General features: G+C 40.2%; 1 protein-coding gene and 1 long non-coding RNA gene across 5 annotated transcripts in view; one reads left to right on the top strand and one right to left on the bottom strand.

Annotated features, from left to right (window-relative positions):
• Positions 1-589: 589 nt before the first annotated feature.
• CKAP2L (cytoskeleton associated protein 2 like) overlaps positions 590-24,671 on the top strand; it is a 32,111-nt gene continuing 8,029 nt past the window's right edge. The window contains exons 1-6 of the mRNA XM_059079087.2: positions 590-665; positions 2,790-2,856; positions 4,359-4,410; positions 10,774-12,020; positions 15,898-16,105; positions 21,364-21,519. Coding sequence (XP_058935070.1) covers positions 635-665; positions 2,790-2,856; positions 4,359-4,410; positions 10,774-12,020; positions 15,898-16,105; positions 21,364-21,519 — 1,761 coding nt within the window. The 5' untranslated portion in view covers positions 590-634. The remainder of the gene's footprint in view (positions 666-2,789; positions 2,857-4,358; positions 4,411-10,773; positions 12,021-15,897; positions 16,106-21,363; positions 21,520-24,671) is intronic.
• Positions 21,668-24,671, bottom strand: part of LOC131765482 (uncharacterized) — a 41,883-nt gene continuing 38,879 nt past the window's right edge. For 2 of the 4 annotated variants that reach the window (XR_010835232.1, XR_010835235.1), the window contains exons 8-9: positions 23,964-24,141; positions 21,672-22,320 (exon numbers count right to left, since the gene is read on the bottom strand). This is a non-coding gene — a long non-coding RNA (uncharacterized lncRNA). Of the gene's footprint in view, positions 22,321-23,963; positions 24,142-24,671 lie in introns of all 4 variants that reach the window. The other 2 variants (XR_010835234.1, XR_010835233.1) reach the window with 2 other exon arrangements.

The raw sequence follows: 24,671 nt of genomic DNA, 5'->3' as shown, positions 1-24,671 counted from the left end.
CTGTTTATTGATTTTTTTTACAGTGGTGATGATTGTACAGCATTGTAAATGTACATAATGACACTGAACTGTACACTTTAAAAATGGCTTAAATGGTAAACTTTGTTCTGTGTATCTTAGCACAGTGAAAAACATAAAAGGAGCCACCCTGCAGTACTAAAGACTAAGATCCTTTAGCTTCAGAGACCCATAACAAGTGGAGATGTACACTCATGTGGAGCCGCCAAATTCATCATTTTGGTTTTATCTTACTTTTATGTGAACCTTAGCATCTAAGGGAGCTGGGGAGGCGTTGTCTATGGGGCCCGGGTGCTCCCCGATCGCCCATCCCCGCCGCCTTCAGCGTTAAGTGACAGCACAACAGCCCCGAAACCGCCTCCTTAAAAGGAGAGCTTCGCCTGCCACCCTCTAGGCCAACTGCCCTTTCACTGTACGTTCTTCCAATCAAAGAGCCCCCTGCGTGATTTGACTGGCAGATCCAACCACAACGCGTCTATTTCCTCTTGTCCCGCCCTCCCCTGCTTCCGACTGGCGGGTTTCAAACCCACGGGAACCAATGAGAGTGGGCGCACGCGAGACGCGCCGGCCTTGACTCCAGGCGCGGCCTTTGAAGAAGAACTGTAGCTGAGGAGTCATGGTGCGGCCGGGGCCCTCCGCCGCCGCGGGTGAGTATGACTTCGAGCCGCTGTGTCTTACGGCCGGGGACGAAGGGAGGCCCCCGAGTGAGTCTTTTAGGCGGAAGTGGCCGCTAAGACAGGCCGCTCGCCTGTCTGCCTCTGCCTCCCCGTCGGCGTTTCCAGTCCTGGGGGCGCTGACCCGAGCCCAGGCCCTAGGCCCCGGTGAGAAGTCGGGGCCGGGGGTCGGGGAGGGTGTGCGCGGGGCCGTGTGCCTCCCAGGCATCTTCCCAGTGACTCCCGCAGCAGCTCTGCAAAAAGCTGTCATTGTCACCTCGTTTGGGGAAAGAACCTGAGGCCCCTTGCCCGGGGTGGCACAGTCAGTAGGAAGCCAAGCGCTCCTGCGGCCCGTATTTGGCTCCAGGCAGAGCCGGTGTGTGGCCCTCGGGGCAGCGCCGGCCGACCGACTTGTGACAGCTGTCAAGGAGAGTCTTACCGCGACGCGGAGCTCATCTCCTGGCAAGCCCGCGCGCCCTGGTGGAAGCTGATGGGTTAAATGTGCGCGGAGGCTGAGGGTCCCGGGCTCCCTGACCTCTTAGATGTGCCTGGAGCCCTTTGCTGACTTTCAGCCTACTCCTGCTCAGGTGCCTGCCACCTGCTCCAAAATGCGTACATTGTTTTGTTGGTCTCGGTAATAATGCATGTTGACTGTCTCCCGGGGCCCGGGCACTGCTCTGGCACTTTACACAACAGCCCTTCAAGATGGGCATTTCTGCCCCATTTCATAGGCTCAGCAGCAGCAAGGTTTGGTAACTTGCTAGAAGTCACAGAGCTGGGATTCCAGCCCCATCTCTCAGCCTCCAGCAGTACTCTTGACACAGCTGTCTCCTAGGGATGCATCAGAGCCAGATCTCAAAACACAGGGCATAAATACACTACCACGTGGAAAATAGATAGCTCCTGCTCTGTGATGGCCTAGTTGGGTGGGATGGGGGGGCGGTCCAAGAGGGAGGGGATGTGTGTATGCAAATGGCTGATTCACTTGGCTCTGCCGCAGAAGCTAACACAACATTGTAAGGCAATTATACTCCAAAAACGAAAAACAAAAAAACCCCAGAAACTTCCCTGGTGGCGCAGTGGTTGAGAGTCCGCCTGACGATGCAGGGGACACGGGTTCGTGCCCCGGTACTGGAAGATTCCCACATGCCGCGGAGCGGCTGGGCCCATGAGCCATGGCCGCTGAACCTGCGCGCCCGGAGCCTGTGCTCCGCAACGGGAGAGGCCACAACGGTGAGAGGCCCGCGTACCGCAAAAAAAAAAAAACCCAAAACACAGGGCAACTCAGTTTAAATGATGTTGAGTTGTTTTGCACCCCTATAGCTTTTTTTTTTTTTAAACCATTACTGAATTTTAGCCTTTTCCAACCACCCAGTCCCCTCACTTAGTCTCTCTGCCTCTGGACTCCCATAGTTCTTTCCTTGACCCTATTTTATGGCACCTAGATTTTGCCTTATATTGTAATTATTATTGTGTTTATTTTATCTCCACTACTAGACTGAAACTTCTTGAAGATGGCAATACTGACTTTTCATTCCCTCACAGATGACTTGCTTAGAAAGTCACCATATGGATAGATGTTTGCCATGAACCCCCCAACCTGGCCTATTTTGTCCTTAGTACCAAAGGAAACCTTCTAAGGGTTTGGGGGCAAAAATCATCATTCCTGTTAGAAGGGATTAATAAAACAAGGCCCAGGCTTGCCAGCTCAGGTGGGCCAGTAACAGAATTTCTTCATGCAAAGCTTGAAGTGTTGGAGCTGAGAACGGTGGCTGTGAGCAAGGGCTTTGGGTTTGGATAAACCTGGTTTCAAATCCTGGCTTAGCCCCATGTTATCTGGGTAACTTTGGGCACATCATTTATCCTTTTTAAATTTCAGACTGTAAAATACCTCATAGGATTGTAGTGCCGATTAAAGGAAGTAATATAAGTGTGAAGAGCTTTGTACGTGGCATATAAATGATATTGTTCATGTTAACTTGGAGGCACATTTGTAGGGCTAGGGACTTTATAGCTTTATGGTCCAAAGGCAAAAATTATTACAGGAAGGTGTCATCTTTTAGAATATAAATGAACTGGTTAGAATCTCACGTGTTTGTTTGCTCACCTGTTTTGCAGAAGAGCGGCAGAGAAAGCTCCAGGAGTACCTAGCAGCCAAGGGAAAACTGAAGTGCCAAAACACCAAGTGAGTTTGTCTCCCACGGTTATGCAAGTTCCGTTGCCCTGGTTGCTAATAGCAACTTAAAGCCTTTTCAAAACATAGCCCTTTTGTTGCAGTCTCCTCAGACTTGCCTTGGGATCCTATGATTATTCAAAAAGGGCATTTCCAGTCCAGGCATGACAAAAACGTTGGCAAAGATTTAAGCATTACTACTGTGACAGTCTCCAAAGGCGGGAGAGGAGGATCTACAGTACCACTTGCAATGCTGCAAGCTTTTCCTGTCCCTGCTGTGTTCCTGGGAGAGTCATTCTTGTGAAGGCAGTGTTTGGCCGAGGAGCTGAATGATCCTGGTTCTGGTGCTTCTCTCTAAAGCAGGAGAGCGGTTCAGTACATCCTCCATAAGCTGCACACCCACGTCCTCCAGCCTGACAGTGCTCTTTGGTCTTCCTCTTAGCACTTACTCTTGAGGTGAACAGAATATGACTGCTTCACTTTGATCTTTTGTCAACATCTTGTCATCTAAATGGTGTTATCTCACTTGCCTTAGCATTGATATGTTTTTCTACCCAACATGTTGCTAAATTTTTATTTGAAAATCAATTTTTATGAAGTTAGCTTTCACCCTTGTTTTAGTTTCTTTTTACTTTGGGTTTTTACTCGACTCTATTTCCTTGATTAAATAAACCTAATTCACGTAGTCAACATATATTTATTTAATACCTATAATGTATCAGTCACTCTTGCTTCTGAAGGTATGCAGTCCCTGCCTTCCCAGGACTTAATATCCAAGATGGGAGAAACAAGCATCAAGTCATGATCAAAGTCCCTGTTAGTCTGGCAGTTTATGATCTGTGAAGATTGAGTCTAAATTCTCTGCTTTTCTCTTTTTTTGCCTTTTATCTCTCACTAGCTAGATTTCATATGTGCCTCAGTATTTTTTATATATCACTTTCCCCACCTGAAAATTCACTATTTGAAGATACTTAAAAAACAAGCAAGTGTTTTTCTTAATTATAGTTGATTTAATATAAATGGATTTATTTACAAAACAGAAACAGATTCACAGATATAGAAAACAAGACATAGAAAACTAACCAGTTCATTTATATATAAAGAAGCATTTAATTATCTTATTTGGCATTGAATCTCTAGTGCCTGGTACATTGCAGTATTCCCAGAATGATGTTCCAATGAGTAAGACTATGCAGATATGAAGAAAACACGTATTTTATTAATACTGTTAGAATGTTATATTTATGCATAGGACATCTATGAAAGGATCACAGAAAAAAATGGGCAACAGTGGTTGTGGTCACTGAGGAGTAGAATAATAGAACTAAGGAAGGGAGGATAAGGAGACTTTCTATCAATCATAATTTTTGAATTTTTTTTACCATATATGGAAATTCTAGTGTTTTAAAATTCTAACCGTAAAAATTTTTAATCACCGTACTGTTAATCACTGTACTTCCCAAGCCTTGCTGATTCTTCTGTACCAAGAATTAATCTTTTTTCATCTTTTATAGGCCTTATCTAAAAGCCAAGAATAATTGCCCGAATCCTCCACCATCTAAATCTGTAAGTAGAAATTAGTCTTTTAAAAAATATCCGTTTTGAATGATTAGCAATAAAAATAATAAACATGTTAACAACCTAAAGAACATGTTTTGCAAAGGTATTTACATAAATATAAGAACAGTTTGGTTTAGTAAGCAATAGTATCATTTTTTGAAAAGTACAACATGCTATAGTTAATTAACCAAAAAAAAATCTTTAAGTGCACTTTGGTCCTCTTAACGTTTATTGAATACTTACTATGTGTCTGACACTTTTCTGACTTGCATTAACTCCTTGAGTCCTTACCACCTTATGAGGTAGGACTATTAGTAGCCCATTTCACAGATGAGGGAACTGAGTCACAGAAGGGTTAAGTTCCCAAGGTCACATAGTTATTAATCTCTTAATAGGTTGATAGTCTGAGAGCCCATGGTCTTAACTACTTTGGTATGCTGCCATGAAGTTAAATAGCTCAGTAGTCATTAAAAGAGAACATCTGTGTTGGATCTTCCAAGCTACTTAACAAGCCTATGCTTCCCAATCAGTTCGGCTCAGCTAGACTGTGAATGGAATAATAAAAAGATCCTAACATACTTAAGGTTTAAATGGGAGAAATTATCCTCCTGAAAATGGCACAAATTCTTCATCTGCAATAAAATAATCAATAAAAATCCCAACTTTAATTTTTAAAACCATAGTTTTATCTAAGTTCAAAAGTGTAATTGAAATAATATTGCCCAAAGTGTGACATTAGTGCCAATTTTCATAAGTTTTAATGATTTGTTCATTAAATGTGCACAGACACACACACACATATACATATATACCTATATGCATAGGCATACATATATCGTATATAGACTATATATGTTATGTGTACACGTGACACTGTTAGACACTGTGGAGGATAGAAAATGCATAGAAAGCAGGAGTGGTGCATGATGGTGTGGACAGTTGAGAATTACTGGGCTAGACTTTTTTTTTATATATAGATTTGTTTTTTATTTATTTATTTTTGGCTGTGTTGGGCCTTCAGTGCTACACAGGCTTTCTCTAGTTGTGGAGAATGGGGGCTACTCTTTGTTGTAGTGCACGGGCTTCTCATTGAGGCAGCTTCTCTTGTGGAGCACGGGCTCTGGGCGCGCAGGCTTCAGTAGTTGTGGCATGTGGGCTCAGTAGTTGTGGCTCACGGACTCTAGAGCACAGGCTCAGTAGTTGTGGCACACGGGCTTAGTTGCTCTGTAGCATGTGGGATCTTCCCGGACCAGGTAACGAACCCATGTCCCCTGCTTTGGCAGGTGAATTCTTTACCACTGCGCCACCAGGGAAGCTCCTGAGTTAGACTTCTGCTTTAGGAAGATTGAACATGTATAGCATGCAAAGCTTAAAAACTCTGTTGGAAGGGGCCCTCATTAAGAGCTCCCAGAAGGTTCACTCGAAGCTGACAATACTGATTTCAGTAAATCATCTCTTAAATGAGGTGATACCTACCCTTTACGGTAGGTATCACAGTAGTGAAGATAAAAATGAAGTGGGGAAGGCAGTTATGGAACTTGGGAGAAACTCAACATACTAGGCAAATAACTCATCATTACAAATGTGTAAGGCTTCACAATTTATAAAACATTTTTTATATATAACCATAAGAGTTAACATTTGAGTACTTATTATTATCCAGATACTGGATTAGACACTTTACATACAATATCTCAATTAATATTCAAAACAACACTATAAGCAGGGTGGTCATATGATTTAATGTCCAGAGACCTTTGGGCGTAAAAGGAAGTGCTATTAATATGTTGGGCCAACAGGCATAAATCAAAACTATCTTGCAAAAACCAGGACTTTATAGCACCTTCCCTAGATTATAGATATCATTTTTATTATTATTATTCCCATTTTACAAATGAGAGGACTGAGGCTCAAGGAGATTGGCCACGTTTATACAGCCAATAAGGGTCAGACTCAGGAACTGAACAAAGCTTTTCTGGCATACTCTTAGTGTACTGTTACCATGCCTCACTATTTGAAATTAACAGCCCTCACCATAAGTGTTTCAGGTTTCATTCTGGCACACAAAGGAACACACAAAAGAAGTTTTTCATTTTCTGTTCCTATCAGGAGTTTTAACATATTTGAAAAGATTCAAATATGGAGCCATCCTCCTAGATTTATTGAGCCATCCTCTTAGATTTATTGAGAAACAGTAATGTATAATAGTTAAGAAACTGCCTTGGTCCAAATCCTGACTCCTTTGTTTTCTAGCTCAGGGACCTTGGGCAAGTTATTTAACTTCGTCTGTGAGATGGGAATAATAGGAGGTTTCTCATAGAGTTGTTTGAAAGGATTGAGTTAATGCAGATTGAAGTACATTTACAAGTGTCTGTGTACTGGGATATATGTTTCTTTGGAGGTGCATAAAGCATCTCCAGCAGGTACACATTTTAACAGAACCAGTTTCCACATCCTCAACTTCCGTTTGTGCTTTTGCGCAAAATTGATTTGTCATCGAATGTGCTTCAGTTTCTCCTTTCCCACCTCCCTTGACACTACCTTGTCATCCTTCTTCCACTTTTCAGTTCTTTCTCTGCTTGTTCTGCCCTGGGATGGAAATATGTACCTCCAAAGTACAAAATCAAGGGACAATTTGAAATAATGGTGCTGATGTTCAGAAAGCCTTTTGCGGTTCAAGCAGCTTCCAGTTCTTTGCATTCAACATTGTCATTTGGAAGAACATTAAAAATAATTTTTTGCTGAGAGATCACTGTATGACTTTTAGCATATGCCTCTGGATGAGTTCAAAGAATAGACTGTAATTGCTGTAACATAACATCTTCTATTCCCATCTACTTGATAATGTGAACAAATTTTCTGAGTTTTTATTTAAAAATCCAAAGGAATAAAACTGATGAAGACCTCTGTCTCATTCTAGCAATAAATAATATAATGTCTTCCAGTGAATACATGAACTAATTGTGGGGGGGGGGGGCTCCAGCCAACTCATTAAGAGACATTTCCATTTCTTTATGAAAAAGTATTTTATTCTTTATGTTTAATAATTATTGATAAAAATTGGTAACATTTATCTTTTGTTGAATTATTTATAGTTACAGTAAATACAGATTAAGGTAAATTTATAGAAATATATTTGTTGAGAAGTATGATAGGATAGTGGGTTATAAACTTCCAAGCACAAATATCTAGTATAAAAATTTTGTGGTGAACTGGAATGAGAATAGACCAGGAGAAAAAAGAAAGGTATTATATTTTCAGTTGTTAAAGAAGAATATGTTTGTATAGTTTTTAAATGGATTATAGTGGGTATCAGATTTCATTTCATCTTGAAATGTCAACATTGACAGTGTGCCTGAAATTACATATTTGCAGCTATTTAAACTAACAATGAAAAAATGTTAGCTATTAACTTTTAAAAGTATAGGAAGGTACAGAGTTTGTCAAAATTATTTTGGGAGTATATGAACAAAAATGCTTGAAAACCACCAATCAGATGAGCTCTACAATCCCTCCCAGCCCTATTACAGCCCTCATGTCTTCGTATCATAATTTTCTGTTAGCACTTCTCAGGGTCATGTGTCATCTTCTCTCATCTTTGTATCCCCCTGCAGTCTAGCACAGTGCCTAGTACAGATGCAGTAAATCTCTCCTGATTTAAACCCTAGTCATGTCCTTTGTGCATTTTCTCCCTTCTCTGGCTTCATATGTACAGAATGAAGTGACCAAATTCAGTTTGTGTCACTTGTTCCTTCTTGTACATTCTGTCTTTGTTTTTTGTTTTGTTTTGTTTTATCAGATGTATCTGAAGTGAGTTGTCTGAGGCCAGGAGTCAGAGACTGAAGTTCTATCCCCAACCCTGCCTCTTAATACCCTGCCTGACCTTGGGCAGCTCACGTTCCCTCTCAGATGAAGGGGCGCAATTTAATGATCTCCAAAATCCCTTCCAGCTCGAATGATGTGTATTTGCCTGTTGATTGCAGGCTATTCTGCTAGCCTAGTGACTCTCCTAAGCCTAGTTTTTCTCTCAATGAAGTGCGTGAAACTAACTGCATGACCAGTTCTACCACTTACAGTAAGTTAGCAAGGCCAGGCTGATCTAAAATAAAGATATAAAAACTGTACAAGAGAGAAAATATTTGCAAATCTTATATAGGATAAAGATCTAGTACCCAGGATAAATAAAGAACTCTTACAACTCAACAATAAAAAGACAGCCCAACTTCTAAATGGACAAAGGATCTGAATAGAAATTTCTCCAAAGAAAGTATACAAATGGAAAATAAGGACATGAAAAGATGCTCAACGTCAGGGAAATGCAAATAAAAATCACAGTGAGATACCACTTCACACCCACTAGGATTGTTATAAATCAAAAAGACAGATAATATGTGTTGGGGAGGATATGGAGAAATTAGAACCCTTATGCATTACTGGTGGGAATGTAAAATGGTGCAGTCACTTTGGAAAATAGTTTGACAGTTCCTCAGAAGTTAATCATAGAGCTACCATATGACCCAGCAATTCCACTCCTAGATATATACCCAAGAGAGTTGAAAACAGATACACACACACAAACACACAAAACTTATAGCAAATATTCATAGCAACATTATTCATAATAGCCAGAAGGTGGAAATGACCCAGATGTCCATCAATTGAATAAATAACCAAAATGTGATATAGCCATAAAATGGAATATTTATTCAGCCATAAAAAGTAGTGAAGTGCCTGTGTGGGGACAAGAAATATATGGGAACTCTCTGTACTTCCACTCAATTTTGCTTTGAACTAAAAGTTCTCTAAAAATAAAGTTTATTATTTAAAAAGTAGAGTAGTGAAGTGCTGATACATGCCACAACACGGGTGAATCTCAAAAACATGCTAAGTGGAAGAAGCCAGATTCGAAAGGCCACATATTATATGATTCGACTTATATGAAATGTCCAGAATAGGCAAATTTATAGAGACAGAAAATAGATTACTGGTTGCCCAGATCTGTGGGGAGAAGGAAATGGGGAGTGACTTTAACAAATGTGGAATTTCTTTCTGCAATGATGAAAATGTTCTGGAATTAGGGGCGATGGTTGTACAGTCTTGTGAATATACTAAAACCCACTGAATTGTACACTTTAAAATGGTGAATGGGTTGCAAATTATGTCTTGATTTTTTTTTTAATATACAAAAAAGAACAAGTAAGGAATAGCACATAATTGGAAAGTTTATACCAACATCCCTGCCTCTTCAGTAAGCAGTAATGAGCAATAATGGGGAGAGCCGAGGTTGATGTAAATGTTGGGGCTCAAGGAGTAACCCAGCTGTGGCCATGTGAGCATACTGTCTATCTCTCTACCTCCCACCCCCAGCGCCCCCCTAGAGCTCCTATGAGCAACAGCGCACACGCCCAGGCCATCCTAGGGTGGCCATCTCTTCGCCCTTAAGGCCGAGTGGTTCTGGTTACAGACGTCCTTTACACGTTCACAAAGCTTACATAGTAATTATTCATCATATTATCAAACCAAAAATAGAGAACGGTAACTCTAGCACTGCCATATCTTTCCCTGGATAGTCTACAAATCTCTGCCAAATTCTGCTTTCTGAGTAACTGCGTTCAATGCGGATGCTCCAGAATCCACAGTGGCCTGTCCCTATTATTTATCATATTAATTCTAAACACCCCTCCCTAGTTTTAAAAGTTCTCTGCAACCTAGTCCTACCTTTCTTATCCAAAATTAAATCACATGACTGAAATATTTACTTGTTAATTATGTACAATCTAACCTTAAAACCCTTTCCCGACTCTGCAAATATGACTGACTTCCTGTTGCCATGTTAGGTACTTATTCAGAACTGTTCCAAAGTATCTCAGGCCTCCCAGCATCTACCCCATATCCATAACACTGATCTCCAGGATGAGACAAAGTTTCTTGAGTGACACTCTGACCTTTACAAAGGCAGTGTTGTTTTAAGAAAAGTAGTGTAGCAATACAAAGTACTAGGAGGAACTTGGGAGGTACCCTAACATAAGTTTATTATGTATGTATCTTTCCAGAGTCCCTAGAAGGACACTTCATTTGGATATAATGGGCATTCAGCAAGTACTTGTTTGATCGAGCCAAATTTCTTTTCTTAAACAGCAATTTTTATGTGTTCACTGTATCTCTGCTGAATTCTGTCAAGCTAAAAGATTCTAATATGTTTCTAATAGGAACTCAAGTTATAAAAATCATCTATTAGTGAGTCTTTATTTTCTCAGGATTCAATTTTCTTAAATGAAATTATAAACAAAATAACTAGTTTTTTATTTTAAAAACAAAGGACTGTTGTTATGAGTTTACTTTTTTTTACATCTTTCTCTGTCTTTTTAGACTATTAGACCTAAAAAGGATGTTACCAACCATGTTGCTTTGCCTGTCAAAGCCACAAGACCCATCAGCATTAAACGTCAGTCCAGACCTGCCAGTATCACAGGGTCCCAGAGGCCAAAGTTGGAGCCACCAAAACTTCTGGGCAAAAAAAGGCTCACTTCAGAATGTGTTTCTTCTAACCCAAACTGTAAGCCTTCCGGAAGTAGTCAACAACAGCATGAATTTGGATCATCCACTACTGGAGAACTGTCAAGAAAAACCATGGGGTCACTTAATATACAGGAATTGAAAACTAAAAAGCAGCAGGTTACACAACAAGGAACTGGTAAATGTACAGACTCTGTGGACAATACCCATGTTGAAAGTGAATCCTTGGGTAGCTGTCTAAAAGAGATGAATAAAGAGAACTTGCCTCAGATCTTATCAGACTCTGAGAGGAAGCCAAATCCTGAATTAGGCACCGTAAGTAAGCCAAAAACTAATCAAACCAGGAGCAGTATGGCTCCTACTAAAGAAGTCTTGGGCAAAAGGTCAGTGAATAGTGCTATTCTGAAAGAGAGAGTTAATAAACAATTTGTTGAAGAAACACAAATCAGGATTCCACCAGAGAAGTCTCAGCAACTCTCTCGAGGAACAGATCTTGCAAGACCAGGGGGAAAACCCCCCAAAACAGTTTCCTCTCACTTTGTCCAGACATTTAACAGGACCCAAGCATCAAAGAAAACAGTGGTTAAGGACATAAAGAATATAAAGGTTAATAGGGGTAAGTATGAAAGACCAAATGAAACTAAGTTACAGTCATGCACTGTTACTGAACAGAAAGTAAAACATAGCAAACCCAGCACATACCCCAAAGTGCTTCAAAGAGGATGTAACGACAGACATCCAAACACAAAGCAAGATCATAAACCCACGCAAGCTTGTTGTAGACATCGGACATCATATGTACTGCAAAAATCAAAAGCCATAAGCCAAAGGCCTAATTTGACAGTTGGCAGCTTTAACTCAGTCAATCCAAGCACCCCTAGCATAAGAGCAAATGGAGCCAAAGGGAATAAATGCAACAACAGCTGTCAACAAAAAGCACGGACTTTGGACTCCAAGTTGAAAAGGGCCCTTCCCCAGAACTGTTTTCTAAACAAGACAGCTCCCAGAACTCAAGCTGGTGGCACAACCATAAATGGAAGAGGACTCCCAAATGGGACCCAAACTAATCCAAATCAGAAGACCACAGCAGAGGATCGAAGGTACTATATTTTAATTCCAAAATTTTGCAGATTAAGATGACTAGGCAAATTGACCATCAAGAGTACTAAAGTCAGGAGATGGGTCATAAATAATGGCTCCTGAGTAATTTTTAGCTGTAACTCTGAAAAAAAGACAAAGCAGATATGAAGACTTGATAGAGCTGGGTGGTACATACATGTGTTCAAATTGTTCTCTGTAATTTTCTGTATGCTTGGAATAATTTATTTTTTAAAAAAGAAATTGAAACAGAATAGTTGAATAAGAAGTAGAGGGCTTCCCTGGTGGCGCAGTGGTTGAGAGTCCGCCTGCCGATGCAGGGGATGCGGGTTTGTGCCCCGGTCCGGGAGGATCCCACGTGCCGCGGAGCGGCTGGGCCCGTGAGCCGTGGCCACTGAGCCTGTGCGTCTGGAGCCTGTGCTCCGCAACGGGAGAGGCCACAGCAGTGAGAGGCCCGCGTATCACAAAAAAAAAAAAAAAAAAAAAAAAAAAGAAAGAAAGAAAGAAGTAGAGGTTGCAGAGGTAGACCATTCATGCAAGAAGTGCCCTGCAGGGAATGAACAGCAACAGAAGAGGCAGGGTAGGAGGAGCCAGAGTAATGAACTTACACCGCTAGGAAGTGCAGAAATGGTAGTCCCTTGTCAAGCCAACTAGTGTGAAATCCGAAAAGATATCAGAGAAGAAGGAGCGGAAACTTCTATGAGTCTGAGCAGGCCAAGTTTTGGAAAGTACGCTAAGGCAGAGAGAAGTAATCAGTTCACATACAGAGTTCAGATGTTAGAAGTCAGGATCTCAGGCTGCTGGGAGTTAACATTAACATGTGTGATGCTTGAAACTGAGCCAAAGGATTTCATACACTTTCTGCACAGAACCAGACATATTCTCATGATGTGGTGAACCTCCCAGGAGAAGCACCTCTGTACACTTGATTGGAGTAGAAAATAAGGAGATTCCTGGCAAGGGCAAAAGGAACATGTAAAATTAGATGGTAGCTAAAAGGTATAGCAGAGTGAAGTGAGGGCAGGATTTATTCTCTGAATACAGCCCTGAACACCACTCACAAGCTCTCTGCCCTCCTGAAGAGACAGAAAATAAACAACTTAATTCAGGATGATGCGACTGAGAGAGGGAGGCTGGAATGACTTTAGATAGAAAGGTCAGGGGAGGTACTTTCAGCAGTGACACCTGGGCTGGGAAAAGGACAGTGACAGGAAGAAGGACGAGTCTTGTGAACAAAAAGAAAACTGAGTGCAAAGCCCTTGAGCTGGTGAATGATGAGGTCAGGGTCCCTACCCTGGAGCTTGCAGTGTAGACCAGATAACAGATGATGGGTCCTAAGACAGATTACAGTTGGGCCAAGTTTGATGACAAAAAAGAGGAGGAGTCTGTGGAGAAGGATAGATCACTCTCTCATTCCTCGAGTGTTCCTTTAGCACCTACAGTGGGAGATACAGTGGTGAGCACACAATCACAGTCTACTATTACAGACGTTTTTTCTGGTGTATATATGGAAAGTACTAGAATAATAAAGCCAGGTCCTAGGAATACGTTAGCTTTAGAAAAGGCAAGTTCCCTCTTCATTTGTGATTAGAAGCAAGGCTAAGGAGATAAGAATGCCAGGAACATAGGGGAAACACATGCCAGATGACTCAGCTTCTGTCATGAAGCCAGTGAAGGTAAAGGGGAAGCAGTTAGGGCTAATATAAGCACTGTATGGACTGTGCTCAGAAATCAAGGGAGAAACAAGAGAGTTAATAGTTACTGATTTTCTCCAGGGCTTCCCTGGTGGCACAGTGGTTAAGAATCCACCTGCCAGTACAGGGGACACGGGTTCAAGTCCTAGTCTGGGAAGATCCCACATGCCGCGGAGCAACGAAGCCCGTGCGCCACAACTACTGAGCCTGCACTCTAGAGCCCGCAAGCCACAACTACTGAGCCCACATGCCACGACTACTGAAGCCCACACACATAGAGCCCCTGCTCTGCAACAAGAGAAGCCACCGCAATGAGAAGCCCGCGCACTGCAACAAAGAGTAGCTCCCGCTTGCCGCAACTAGAGAAAGCCCATGTGCAGCAACGAAGACCCAACACAGCCATAAATAAATAAATAATTTTTTTAAATAGTTACTGATTTTCTGGAAAAAGCAAAGCTATAAGGACAGCAAACCAATCAGTGACTGCTGGGAGCTGGCATGGGTGGCAGGGTTGACCACCGAGGAACACAGGGGCATTTTTGAGGGTGTTATATCTTGATTGTAGTCACAGTCACGTGATTTCATGCATTTGTCAAAATTCACAGAACTGTGTACCAAAAAAGGTGAATTTTACTGTAATTAAACACTTACGTGTTCTAAACACTACGCTAGGCGCTGGGACGTCCAAGGTTTCTGTCTTCATAGACCTTGCATTCTAGTAGAAAAGATAGAAAATCAACATGTTGATTAAGACAGAATAACTACAGAAAATTACCTCTTCAAGGAGGTATCATTTGAGCAGAGGACTGAAGACAGACAATACAAGACCCTGAGGGAGGAATGAGCTTGGGTCAAGTAACGGAAAAAATGCCAGAGCTCCTGGAAGGCAGTGAGTGAGGGGAGAGTGCTGTGACATGAGGTTGGAGAACTAGGCAGGAACCAACCTGCACTGCGCCTCCGGCCACAGAATATTTTGAATTTTATTCCAAGAGCCATGGAAAGTTCCTGGCCATGACTCTGGTTTACATTATAAAGATCACTAGCTGCTGTGCACAGGATGAATTTGAAAAGGGTTAGAGTGGAAGGAAGGAGATGAGTTAGGAAGCTGCTGCAGCATTTCAGACAGAAGGTGACAGTGATCTGGACAAGAATGGTGGTAATGGAGATAGAATCAATACTGATTATATGATGATGTGTTGGACGTGGGGAAAAGAAAGGACTACTCAAGACAACTCCCCATTTTAGGCCCTAGCAACTGGGTAGATTGGGGCACTGTTTACCAATGTAGGGAAGGCTGTTTGGGAAAAGATTTGGAGATGAAAATCAAGAGCTTTGTTTTGAACAATGTTAAATTTTAAATGCCTGCCAGAGATCAAATAAAAGATATCAGTCAGGCACTGGAGTTTACAAAGTTTGGGACCCTAGAGAGAGTGATCTGGGCTGAATTGTACGTTTGTGAGTCATAAACATGTAGTTGTAATTTAAAGAAACTGAAGAGCCTACACTCAGATCTTGGGCCTACATGTCTTGGTGCCTCCTTCAACAGTAGTCTGTGGACTGCCCAGGAGCAGGAGTGGAGAGTGAACAGTGTGGGGAGAGCAAGGATTAGGACTTGGCACCCTCAGAGACTAGCTGCTTAAGAAAAGAGCCCTGAAATTACTGATCTTGTTAGGGGAAGAGAGGGGGTCATGTGTGGTAGGAGAGGGCTAAGGAACTGGGCAAAGTGGGTCGCTTTGAGTGGCCAAGACCCCACTGAGGGCAGGATACAGGGTTGGTGAGTGTGGTTGAGTGGCAGATACAAAGCTTATGATAAGAGAAATGGGAGTGCTGAGTTAGTGATCTCAGAGATGGAGGGATGTCTTAGGACAGCAATCATCAGGAGTAGCATACAGGTAAAATAAAAATTTTCAGAGAAAAATATTGAAGAATAATCAGAAAATTAAGGAATGTGAAGATTGAGATGCTAACCACCTGTTGTAACCTGACTAATCCGTCTGGCATCTGGCTTCTGAAGGGTGGGGGCAACCAGTGCTTCCAATACCAATTGGTAAATTATTTTTAAAACATTCTCCTGACTTTCTAGTTGAAGGTGTTCAGTGATAATCTATGCATGTCATACTTTAGAAGCTTAACCATGTACCAAAAAAGACCCCTAAAACCATCTCCCTCTTTAATTGTATAACAGGAAACAGTTGGAAGAATGGCAGAAATCGAAGGGAAGGATCTATAAACGGCCTCCTATGGAACTTAAAACAAAAAGAAAAATAATAGAGGAAATGAATATTTCATTCTGGAAGAGTATGGAAAAAGAAGAGGAAGAAAAGAAAGCACAACTTGAACTATCCAGTAAAATTAACAACACTCTGACAGAATGTCTACAGCTCATTGAAGGGGTGAGTGAGAACAATAAGCTCCCAAAGCTTTGCTGAATCTTAGAGTTTTTTAAACATTTTTGTTAAATATAGTGTAGGGGAGATAACCTCTGTCTAAGCAGAAATTTAGCTCCTCCTTTTAATAGAGAGGAAGGATAGTAATAATAATAAACATGTACTTAAATAATGACTCGTATGCCAAGTACTGTTCTAAGCACTAATATTATTTCATACAATTACATAATAACTTAAGATATTCACTTTACAAATGAAGCTGAGGCACAGAGAAGTTGGGAAATTAACCCAAGTAGTCTGGCTCCAGAGGGATCCAAAAGGAACTCTGCCTTCTTCATGTATGGCGGTCCAAAGAGTAAACATTTGACATTTAGATAAAGTCAAAAGGCAAGGCCTCATGTGGTATTAGATTATGCTAAAATCTCTAGGTAGCTATGAATGGCATCTAAATTGTATCTTGGATTTTGCAGATGAGGATAAAGTAAATGGTAAGCAAAGGGTATGATCCTTAGGATATTCTTTGAAGGAAAAATATATTAATAAAAAATAACTGGATAGACTTCTATACTAAGGTCCTTGCCTGAAGCAAAGTCAGTTCTGTCGTTTGACTGGTAGTATTGTATATCAGCAAAAAAAAGGAAACCTTCAAATTAGGTCTACTCTGGGCAGTTTTTTCATTAGATTCAGTTAAACATTAATTCCGTCTCTTTTGTGGAATTAAACTTCAGTTCATTGTTTGTTCTTTCTCTTGTTTTCATTGCATTAAAAAAATACCTGAATACATTTTTATTATTAAAAGCATTTCAAATCATACAGGTAAATTACTCCCAGCACTTGCGCAGGTGCACGCGCACACACACAAGGTACGCACGCCAGGCTTCTCCCTGGAGGTGACCACTATTGCCCATTATCCTTCCAGACAATTTTTATGCATTTACTTGACAGTATAGGTATGTAGAGAAATGAATTAATTATATGGTTTTCTGAGTTGCACTTATTTCAGATTTTTATATGTGTTCTTTGGTTGTCTTTTCTTGTGTTTTCCTAGTATCAGTATTATGCTGGCTTTGTCGAATGAGTTGGGTATTTTCCTTTTTTCCTGTACCCTGAACATATTTTATTTGCAATCGAGATTCATTAGAATTATTTTGTTCTTTGAAGGTTTGGTAAGAACTTACCTGTAAAATCATCTGGACTTTGGGGGATAATATTCTATTTCTTCAATATTTTCCATGGTCATTGGTCTACTTAGGTTTTATATTTCTTGAGCCAATTTGACTAATTCTGTTCCTTTTATTTAAATCAGACTTGCTAAAGATTTCTCTATTCATCTTTTTAAAAGGACATCTTTTGGGTTTTATTTTTTTCTCTTGCATCAGTGTCTGCATCTATTTTTATGTTTATTTTTCTTTTTCTAGCTTTTTTAGTTGAAATCTTAGAGCATTTATGTCAGTCTTATTTTATTAAAAATATTTTTTAGTGCTATCAGTTTGCCTCTGAATTTAGCTTTGGTCATATCCTTCATGTTTGACTAGGTAATGTTTTGTATCAGTTAGAGTCAAGTCAGAAAAACAGAAACACAAGGTATCTCAATAGAAAGAATGTAATATGAAGGTTGGTTTCAGACTGTCTTATGTGAGTTTCCTTGAAGCAGACCCTTCAAGGAAGAAAGGGGAACAAAGAGAGGTTGGGGATATCAGAACCTAGCAGCTAGGAGAGACAAACCCTGGTGGAAGTGGGACTCCAACTCTAAGGAGGGCATACTACTAGCAATGCTGGTGCTACGGAGCTGGAGGAGGGGCCCTAAAGAGCTGGGATTCAGACCTTGAGAAAACAATGCTAGCTACCCGGTTGGTGCTTTTGCCTCTGAAGGAGCACAGTGAGGCAGAGTCTGTGAATGCCAGGGAAAAAAGGTAGAGGCTAGAACCAACTGCTGCTGCTAGAGTGAAGGACCATTGCTGGGGTGATGAAAGCAAAAGGGAAAGAGGCAGTCCCCTCTCTTCTCCAGCCCTGCAACCTCCCTCTAGTGCCCCATACTGGCCGAGCCCATCAGAGAACTGTCAAAGCAGAAAGTGATTTATAGAATTCCAGCACATTTACAGAATTCTACACAGCAAAGCAGAGGATAAAAGGTGGGTTTAGAGCTAAGAGATCATAGCCTAATAACTGACATGTTCTCGTTTTCATTTCGAGTTTGAGATTTCCATTTTGAGTTCTTCTTTAATCCAAAAGTTATCTTAGAAGAGTATCTTTTTTTTTAACATCTTTATTGGAGTATAATTGCTTTACAATGGTGTGTTAGTTTCTGCTTTATAACAAAGTGAATCAGTTATACATATACATATGTTCCCATATCTCTTCCCTCTTGCGTCTCCCTCCCACCCTCCCTATCCCACCCCTCTAGGTGGTCACAAAGCACCGAGCTGATCTCCCTGTGCTATGCGGCTGCTTCCCACTAGCCTATCTGTTTTATGTTTGGTATCTTTTAACTCCCAGATATGTAGTTGGTTTTGTTGGTGTTGGGTTTTTTGGGGTTCTTTTTTAGTTTTTTCTGGCTGTCAATTTTTAATTGTACTGCATTGTGGTTGGTGAATGTTGAAATTTTCTTTGTGGTTTTAATGTCTGATCAGTCTTGGTGAATGTTCCAAAAGTGTTTGAAAAGGATATGTATTCTCTGTTGAACAGAAAATTCTACATGGGTATCCATCGCTCTCTGAAAGAAATATGCCAGAGTCTCTCACTGGCACTGTGATTTGTGATTGATAATTTCATTTTGTATTTCTGTCAACATTTACTTTCTATTTTTCAAAGTTATGTTGTTAGGTACTAAAGATTCATGACTTGCTTTGATTTTTCTTTTGTCTGATATTAATCTTGCCACATCTGCTTTGTTGTTCTTAAAATTTGTCTAGTAAATTTTTTTCTATCCCTTTATTTTTAAAGGTATATCTCATGAATACATACAATTTAATTTCTCTAGCCAAATCTGGAACTCCCTGCTTTTAAAAAAGTGCATTTAGCCCATATACATCTATAGTAATAATTATGCATATGTTTAACTTTATCTCTGCCGTTTTATTTTGTAATTCAACTTACATGAATTATTTTTTGGTTTATTTTCCCTCAACTCTTTATCCAGTTTTCTTTATTTCCTAAAGAAAGCATATAAGTTGAAATCACAAAAGAAAGTGGTAAGTGTGAGTTCAAACATGGTATGCAAGTTATATATTCTTCTCGTGGTTACTTTCGTTTCAAGTCTTCCACTTGAATTCTAAAGTTTGTTCACTAGTAACTTTATGTTTTTGAATGGTAAACTTTCTGAGTTGTTATACTTGTAAAAATATCATTATTTCACCTTCCTGCTGGATTCATAGTTTGTCTGGGGGAAATTTCTAAATTCACATGGTCTTCCCTGGAAAATTTGAAGTTATTACTCTATCATTTTCTTTCTTACATCTGGAATTGTTGAGTTATTAAAGTCTCATGTCAGTCTAATTCTCATTCCTGTATAGGTAATCCTTTTTTTCCCCTTTCTGGAAGGATTTAAGATTTTCCTTTTATCCCCTTTTTTTTTTTAATTGGCCGTACCATGCAGCTTGCAGGCCCTTAGTTCCCTGACCAGGGATCGAACCCACGCTCCATGCAGTAGAAGCATGGAGTCCTAACCACTGGACCACCAGGGAATTCCCTCCTTGGTTTTCTAAGTATGGGTCTTTTTTCATCCATCTTGCTTAGCTCTCTGAGGACCTTGCAGTCTGAACGCTTGTTTCTTTGTTCAGTCTTTGGGAATTTTCTTCTACAACTGCTTTGAGTGTATGTTCTGCTTTGTTCTTTCTCTACTTTTTCTTCTAGAAATTCTATTACATGGATATTGGAATTCTTGAGTAATAGATGTATCCTCCAGAACTCTTAACTTTTCTTTTATACTCTTCATTTCTTTGTTCTGTTGCACGGGGTTGTGGAAGAATTCCACAGCCAGATTTTCAGCTCACTGATTTATTCTTCAGCAATGTCCATGTCACTGTTCTGCCTTTCTATTGATTCTTTTTCATAACATTCATTCTAGTTTTATGATGGCAATATTCTCTTATCACTCTGAAGATATTGACTACAGGTTTTTTATTTTAACATCTTTATTGGAGTATAATTGCTTTACAGTGGTGTGTTAGTTTCTGCTTTATAGCCAAGTGAATCAGCTATACCCATACGTATATCCCCATATCTCCTCCCTCTTGCGTCTCCCTCCCAATCCCACCCCCACCCTTAGGTAGTCACAAAGCACCGAGCTGATCTCCCTGTGCTATGCAGCTGCTTCCCACTAGTTATCTATTTTACACTTGGTAGTATATATAAGTCCATGCCACTCTCTCACTTCATCCCAGCTTACCCTCCCCCTCCCTGTGTCCTCAAGTCCATTCTCTACTTTTGCGTCTTTATTCCTGTCCTGACTACAGTACTCTTAAAATGTATTTCTCTTTGCTCCATCAGCTGTTTGCTCCAGTGTTCATTCTTCTGGTTCTTGAGTTTTATGCCTCTTTCATGTAGTGTTGGTTTTCTCAAACATTAGTGATTCTTGACTGTGAACTTACCCTTGTGTCTTTCCCATCTCAGGAGAAGTAGGAGGTGCTGCTTGGCTGAGTGTGCCAGTGCCTGGGTTTCTGGGCATGGTATCTCTTCATATTCCTCCTGGTCCATGTCACTGCACTGCTCTTGGTACAAGGCAGAAGGGAACCAAACCAGTGAAGCCATTTTAAAGTTCCTTTTTGTGGGATTTAACCCTCTTTATCTTTATATACACCTGTGTGGATCCCCAGCACACACACATATACACCCATGACCCTTGCATGCCTTTGCCATCCTTCATTCTTCTGTTAGGGTCAAGTGGAAATTCTGGTCACCATTCAGTGTTCACATTATGAATACGTAAGAAATACATGAATGGCTGAATACTCCAGGGTTTGGTTTCGTTTGGTTTGGTTTTGGTTTTGCATAAAAATGTAGAACATATTTCTTACTTTCAACTATGATAAATATTTTTCTATTTGGTCTCTTAACTTAAAATTTAATCATCAGTGTCAAAATTCATCAAAACATACTATTTAAACGGGTGCATCTTATATAAACTACTTCAATAAAATTGAATTTTTTTTTAATTCAAAAAAACATTGATCAGACTGATTTCTGCATACCTTCTATGATAAATATTAGGAGAGAATAACAGCAAGACAGCAATAACTACCTCTGGGTATTTTTCTTTTTTCCAGGGTGTACATTCTAATGAAATATTTGCCATTTTGTCCAGTATTCCTGAGGCTGAAAAATTTGCTAAATTCTGGATCTGCAAAGCAAAGTTGTTGGCAAGTAAAGGCACCTTTGATGTTATTGGGCTATATGAAGAGGCCATTAGAAATGGGGCCAGAGTAAGTATCTATCTTGAGTAGGTAAATTCTTAAAACTTCTCTTTCATATGACTTCTCTGTTGTTTGCAAAATGGAGGTTATGTAATGTAATGTTGAAGCTTCTAATTCATAAAGTTATACGCAAAATATGAAGTACAATATGTCCTTTATGAACATTTTAATTAAAATATTTATTTTGTAGAATATAGTGTTACATGTAAACCAATAGAATCACTTTCTTGTCAAGCGAATATGTCTCACTTTACACTCATTGTAGAAATAAGCACTTGTGAAAAGTAATAGCATAGAAAATTATAATGTAACGTCAATAGCCAATACTAAGAAAACCATACCTCTCCATAAAGAACCTAAAAATATATTAAACCCAACACATCAATGTCCATAAATCAATAATTCAGGGCTATTTTATGAAATAACTTTTAATCCTAAAACCTAGTAAAACCACTGTCTATATATAATTTTTTTTTAATAAATTTATTTTTATTTTTGGCTGTGTTGGCTCTTCGTTGCTGCACACGGGCTTTTCCCTAGTTGCAGCGAGCAGGGGCTACTCTTTGTTGCAGTGCATGGGCTTCTCATTGCGGTGGCTTCTCTTGTTGCGGAGCACAGGCTCTAGGTGCACGGGCTTCAGTAGTTATGGCTCGCAGGCTCTAGAGCACAGGCTCTAGAGCGCAGGCTCAGCAGTTCTGGCACGCGGGCTTAGTTGCTCCGTGGCATGTGGGATCTTCCTGGGCCAGGGATCGAACCCGTGTCCCCTGCATTGGCAGGCGGATTCTTAACCACTCCACCACCAGGGAAGCCCTATATATAATTTTTTTAACAAAGACTGCATTAAATAGTTTCATAACTCTTTTCCCTATAATATCACTTTCCATCTCATCATATATTCTACCATACCTTTTCCATGATTGTTGAAAATCAGACTTGTACATGGACATAGTTTAAATAAATAATTTCATAAGGTCTGTTCCATAAGGTCTCTGTTTCCCTCCCCTCCCATTTCCCACTTCCCAGAGCAAACTGAGTATTTTGTTACCTTGATAGTTTCAGATAACATGCTTATATTACTATTTCTTGATTTTTTTCTCTTTAGACATGATTTGTAGACATCCAACTATACAGGATGAGGATCTAACCTTCTTTCTCACACACACTCACACAGATCCCCAACACACACACAGACACCCCTATCACCCCTGCAGACTTTTACTGTCCTCCATATTTCCATTAGAGTCATATGGAAATTCTGGTCACTATTCAGTGTTCACATTGTTATGACTATGTGAGAAATATGCATTGAGCCATGTGGTATACACTATGATTACTTTGCCTTTCAAATATGGTTTTATAATTTTCCTGAAATTATTTTGTTTTCCCTTTGCTTAGTTTTCTGAGTATTTATTATATAATTAATTCCCAAACTCTTCTATAATTATCTAAATTTCTCCATACTTTCAAAACATTAGATATTCTGTTGATTTCTTTTTCTCAGAGACTTTTCTCCCAGACCCTTCTTGATCTGTTCCAGGCTCGACAGGTTGTTCTTTACCCCTGTCTTTATTGGCTGTCATTCTGAGATCTCCTTCCACCAAAACCCTCAGATTCCCATTTCTTCCTGCATTGCCTGATTCTTCTCCAATACTTTTCTTCTCTCACCATTTTTTTTTTTTTGGTGGGTAGGGGGTTGTTCTCTATTGTTCATTAAATGCTTTACTCAGATGCCAGTGAAACTGGGCTGTTTCAATATAAGAGGTGGGTTTTAAAAAGCTTGTGAAAAACTCTGGACACAGATGAGGCTTTACCATAGGGTGATTTGGCTGAGTCAGCTGACTGAAGAACCCTCAATATCAGTGTCCTCAGGTCTTCCTTCTAAGACTGGTTATATTCCCTGAAGAAGCCTCATCCAGTCTTCTTCCCAGGAACTAGAAACCAGGCGTTATGGGGGAGGAGAGAGCTGGGTATCTCAACCTTCAGTGTGGAAACTTTCATTTATCCCTTTTTTCAGTAGGCACTCCCACCCTCAATCTTGCAAGATATCCCCCAGAGACTTGGAGGATACATGGCCAGTGTCCTGTTTGGATGAAGGTGGGAGGGGCACAGTCACCGGGCTGCATGGAGTTCAGGGATGCAGGGTGGATTTGGAGGTCTGACCATATTTATTTATTTACTTGCTTACTTCCCGAGCCACGTGCCTTGTGGGATCTTAGTTCCCCAGCCAGGGATTGAACCAGGGCCGTGGCAGTGAAAGCGCCGAGTCCTAACCAGTGGACCACCAGGGAATTCCCAGGTCTGACTGCTTTTTGACAGGTGCTCAAGGGCCCTCCTGATTTTGACCCCTCCATCCATTCCTCAGCCTTTCAGAGGCTCTGGGGTTGAATCAGGTTCTTTCTCAGCCACACTGCCAGCTTAGAATTTGGCTCTTTCAAGTTGGTCAAACTGCTTACCTCTTCCTTCTACATTCGAGCTTCCAAAATCTTGTTGCTGTTTCTTCTTTTCCCTGTGGTTATTGCCTCCTTTTTAATCCCATTATTATAATTTCAGTAGAGTTTCAAGAGTGTTTAGAAATAAATGTGTAAAAAAAAAAAGAAATGTGTACTCAATGCATCGTCTTTACCTAGAAGCCTGTGAAAATATAAAATACACTTAATGAGTGTTTTATATAATTAGACCTTTTGCAATATATTCTGTACATTTATTCCCATTTCTTAAGCTTACAGCCTTTTAGATTTTGTAAAAATGTATAGATAGCTTTGCTTTTATGCTCTGTTGTCAGTTTATATCTGTTATTTACTTGATACAGAGTCCCAGGTCAGGCACTATCAAACTCTTAGAGGAAAACCTAGGCAGAACACTCTATGACATAAATCACAGCAAGATCCTTTTTGACCCACCTCTTAGAGAAATGGAAAAAAATAAATAAATAAACAAATGGGACCTAATGAAACTTAAAAGCTTTTGCACAGCAAAGGAAACCACAAACAAGACCAAAAGACAGCCCTCAGAATGGGAGAAAATATTTGCAAATGAAGCAACTGACAAAGGATTAATCTCCAAAATTTATAAGCAGCTCATGCAGCTCAATAACAAAAAAACAAACAACCCAATCCAAAATTGGGCAGAAGACCTAAACAGACTTTTCTCCAAAGAAGATA

The sequence above is a fragment of the Kogia breviceps genome, chromosome 11, assembly GCF_026419965.1.
Source record: "Kogia breviceps isolate mKogBre1 chromosome 11, mKogBre1 haplotype 1, whole genome shotgun sequence".
Taxonomy (NCBI): domain Eukaryota; kingdom Metazoa; phylum Chordata; class Mammalia; order Artiodactyla; family Physeteridae; genus Kogia; species Kogia breviceps.
Note: the sequence above shows the minus strand (reverse complement) of the source record. Positions and strands in the feature narration are given on the sequence as shown.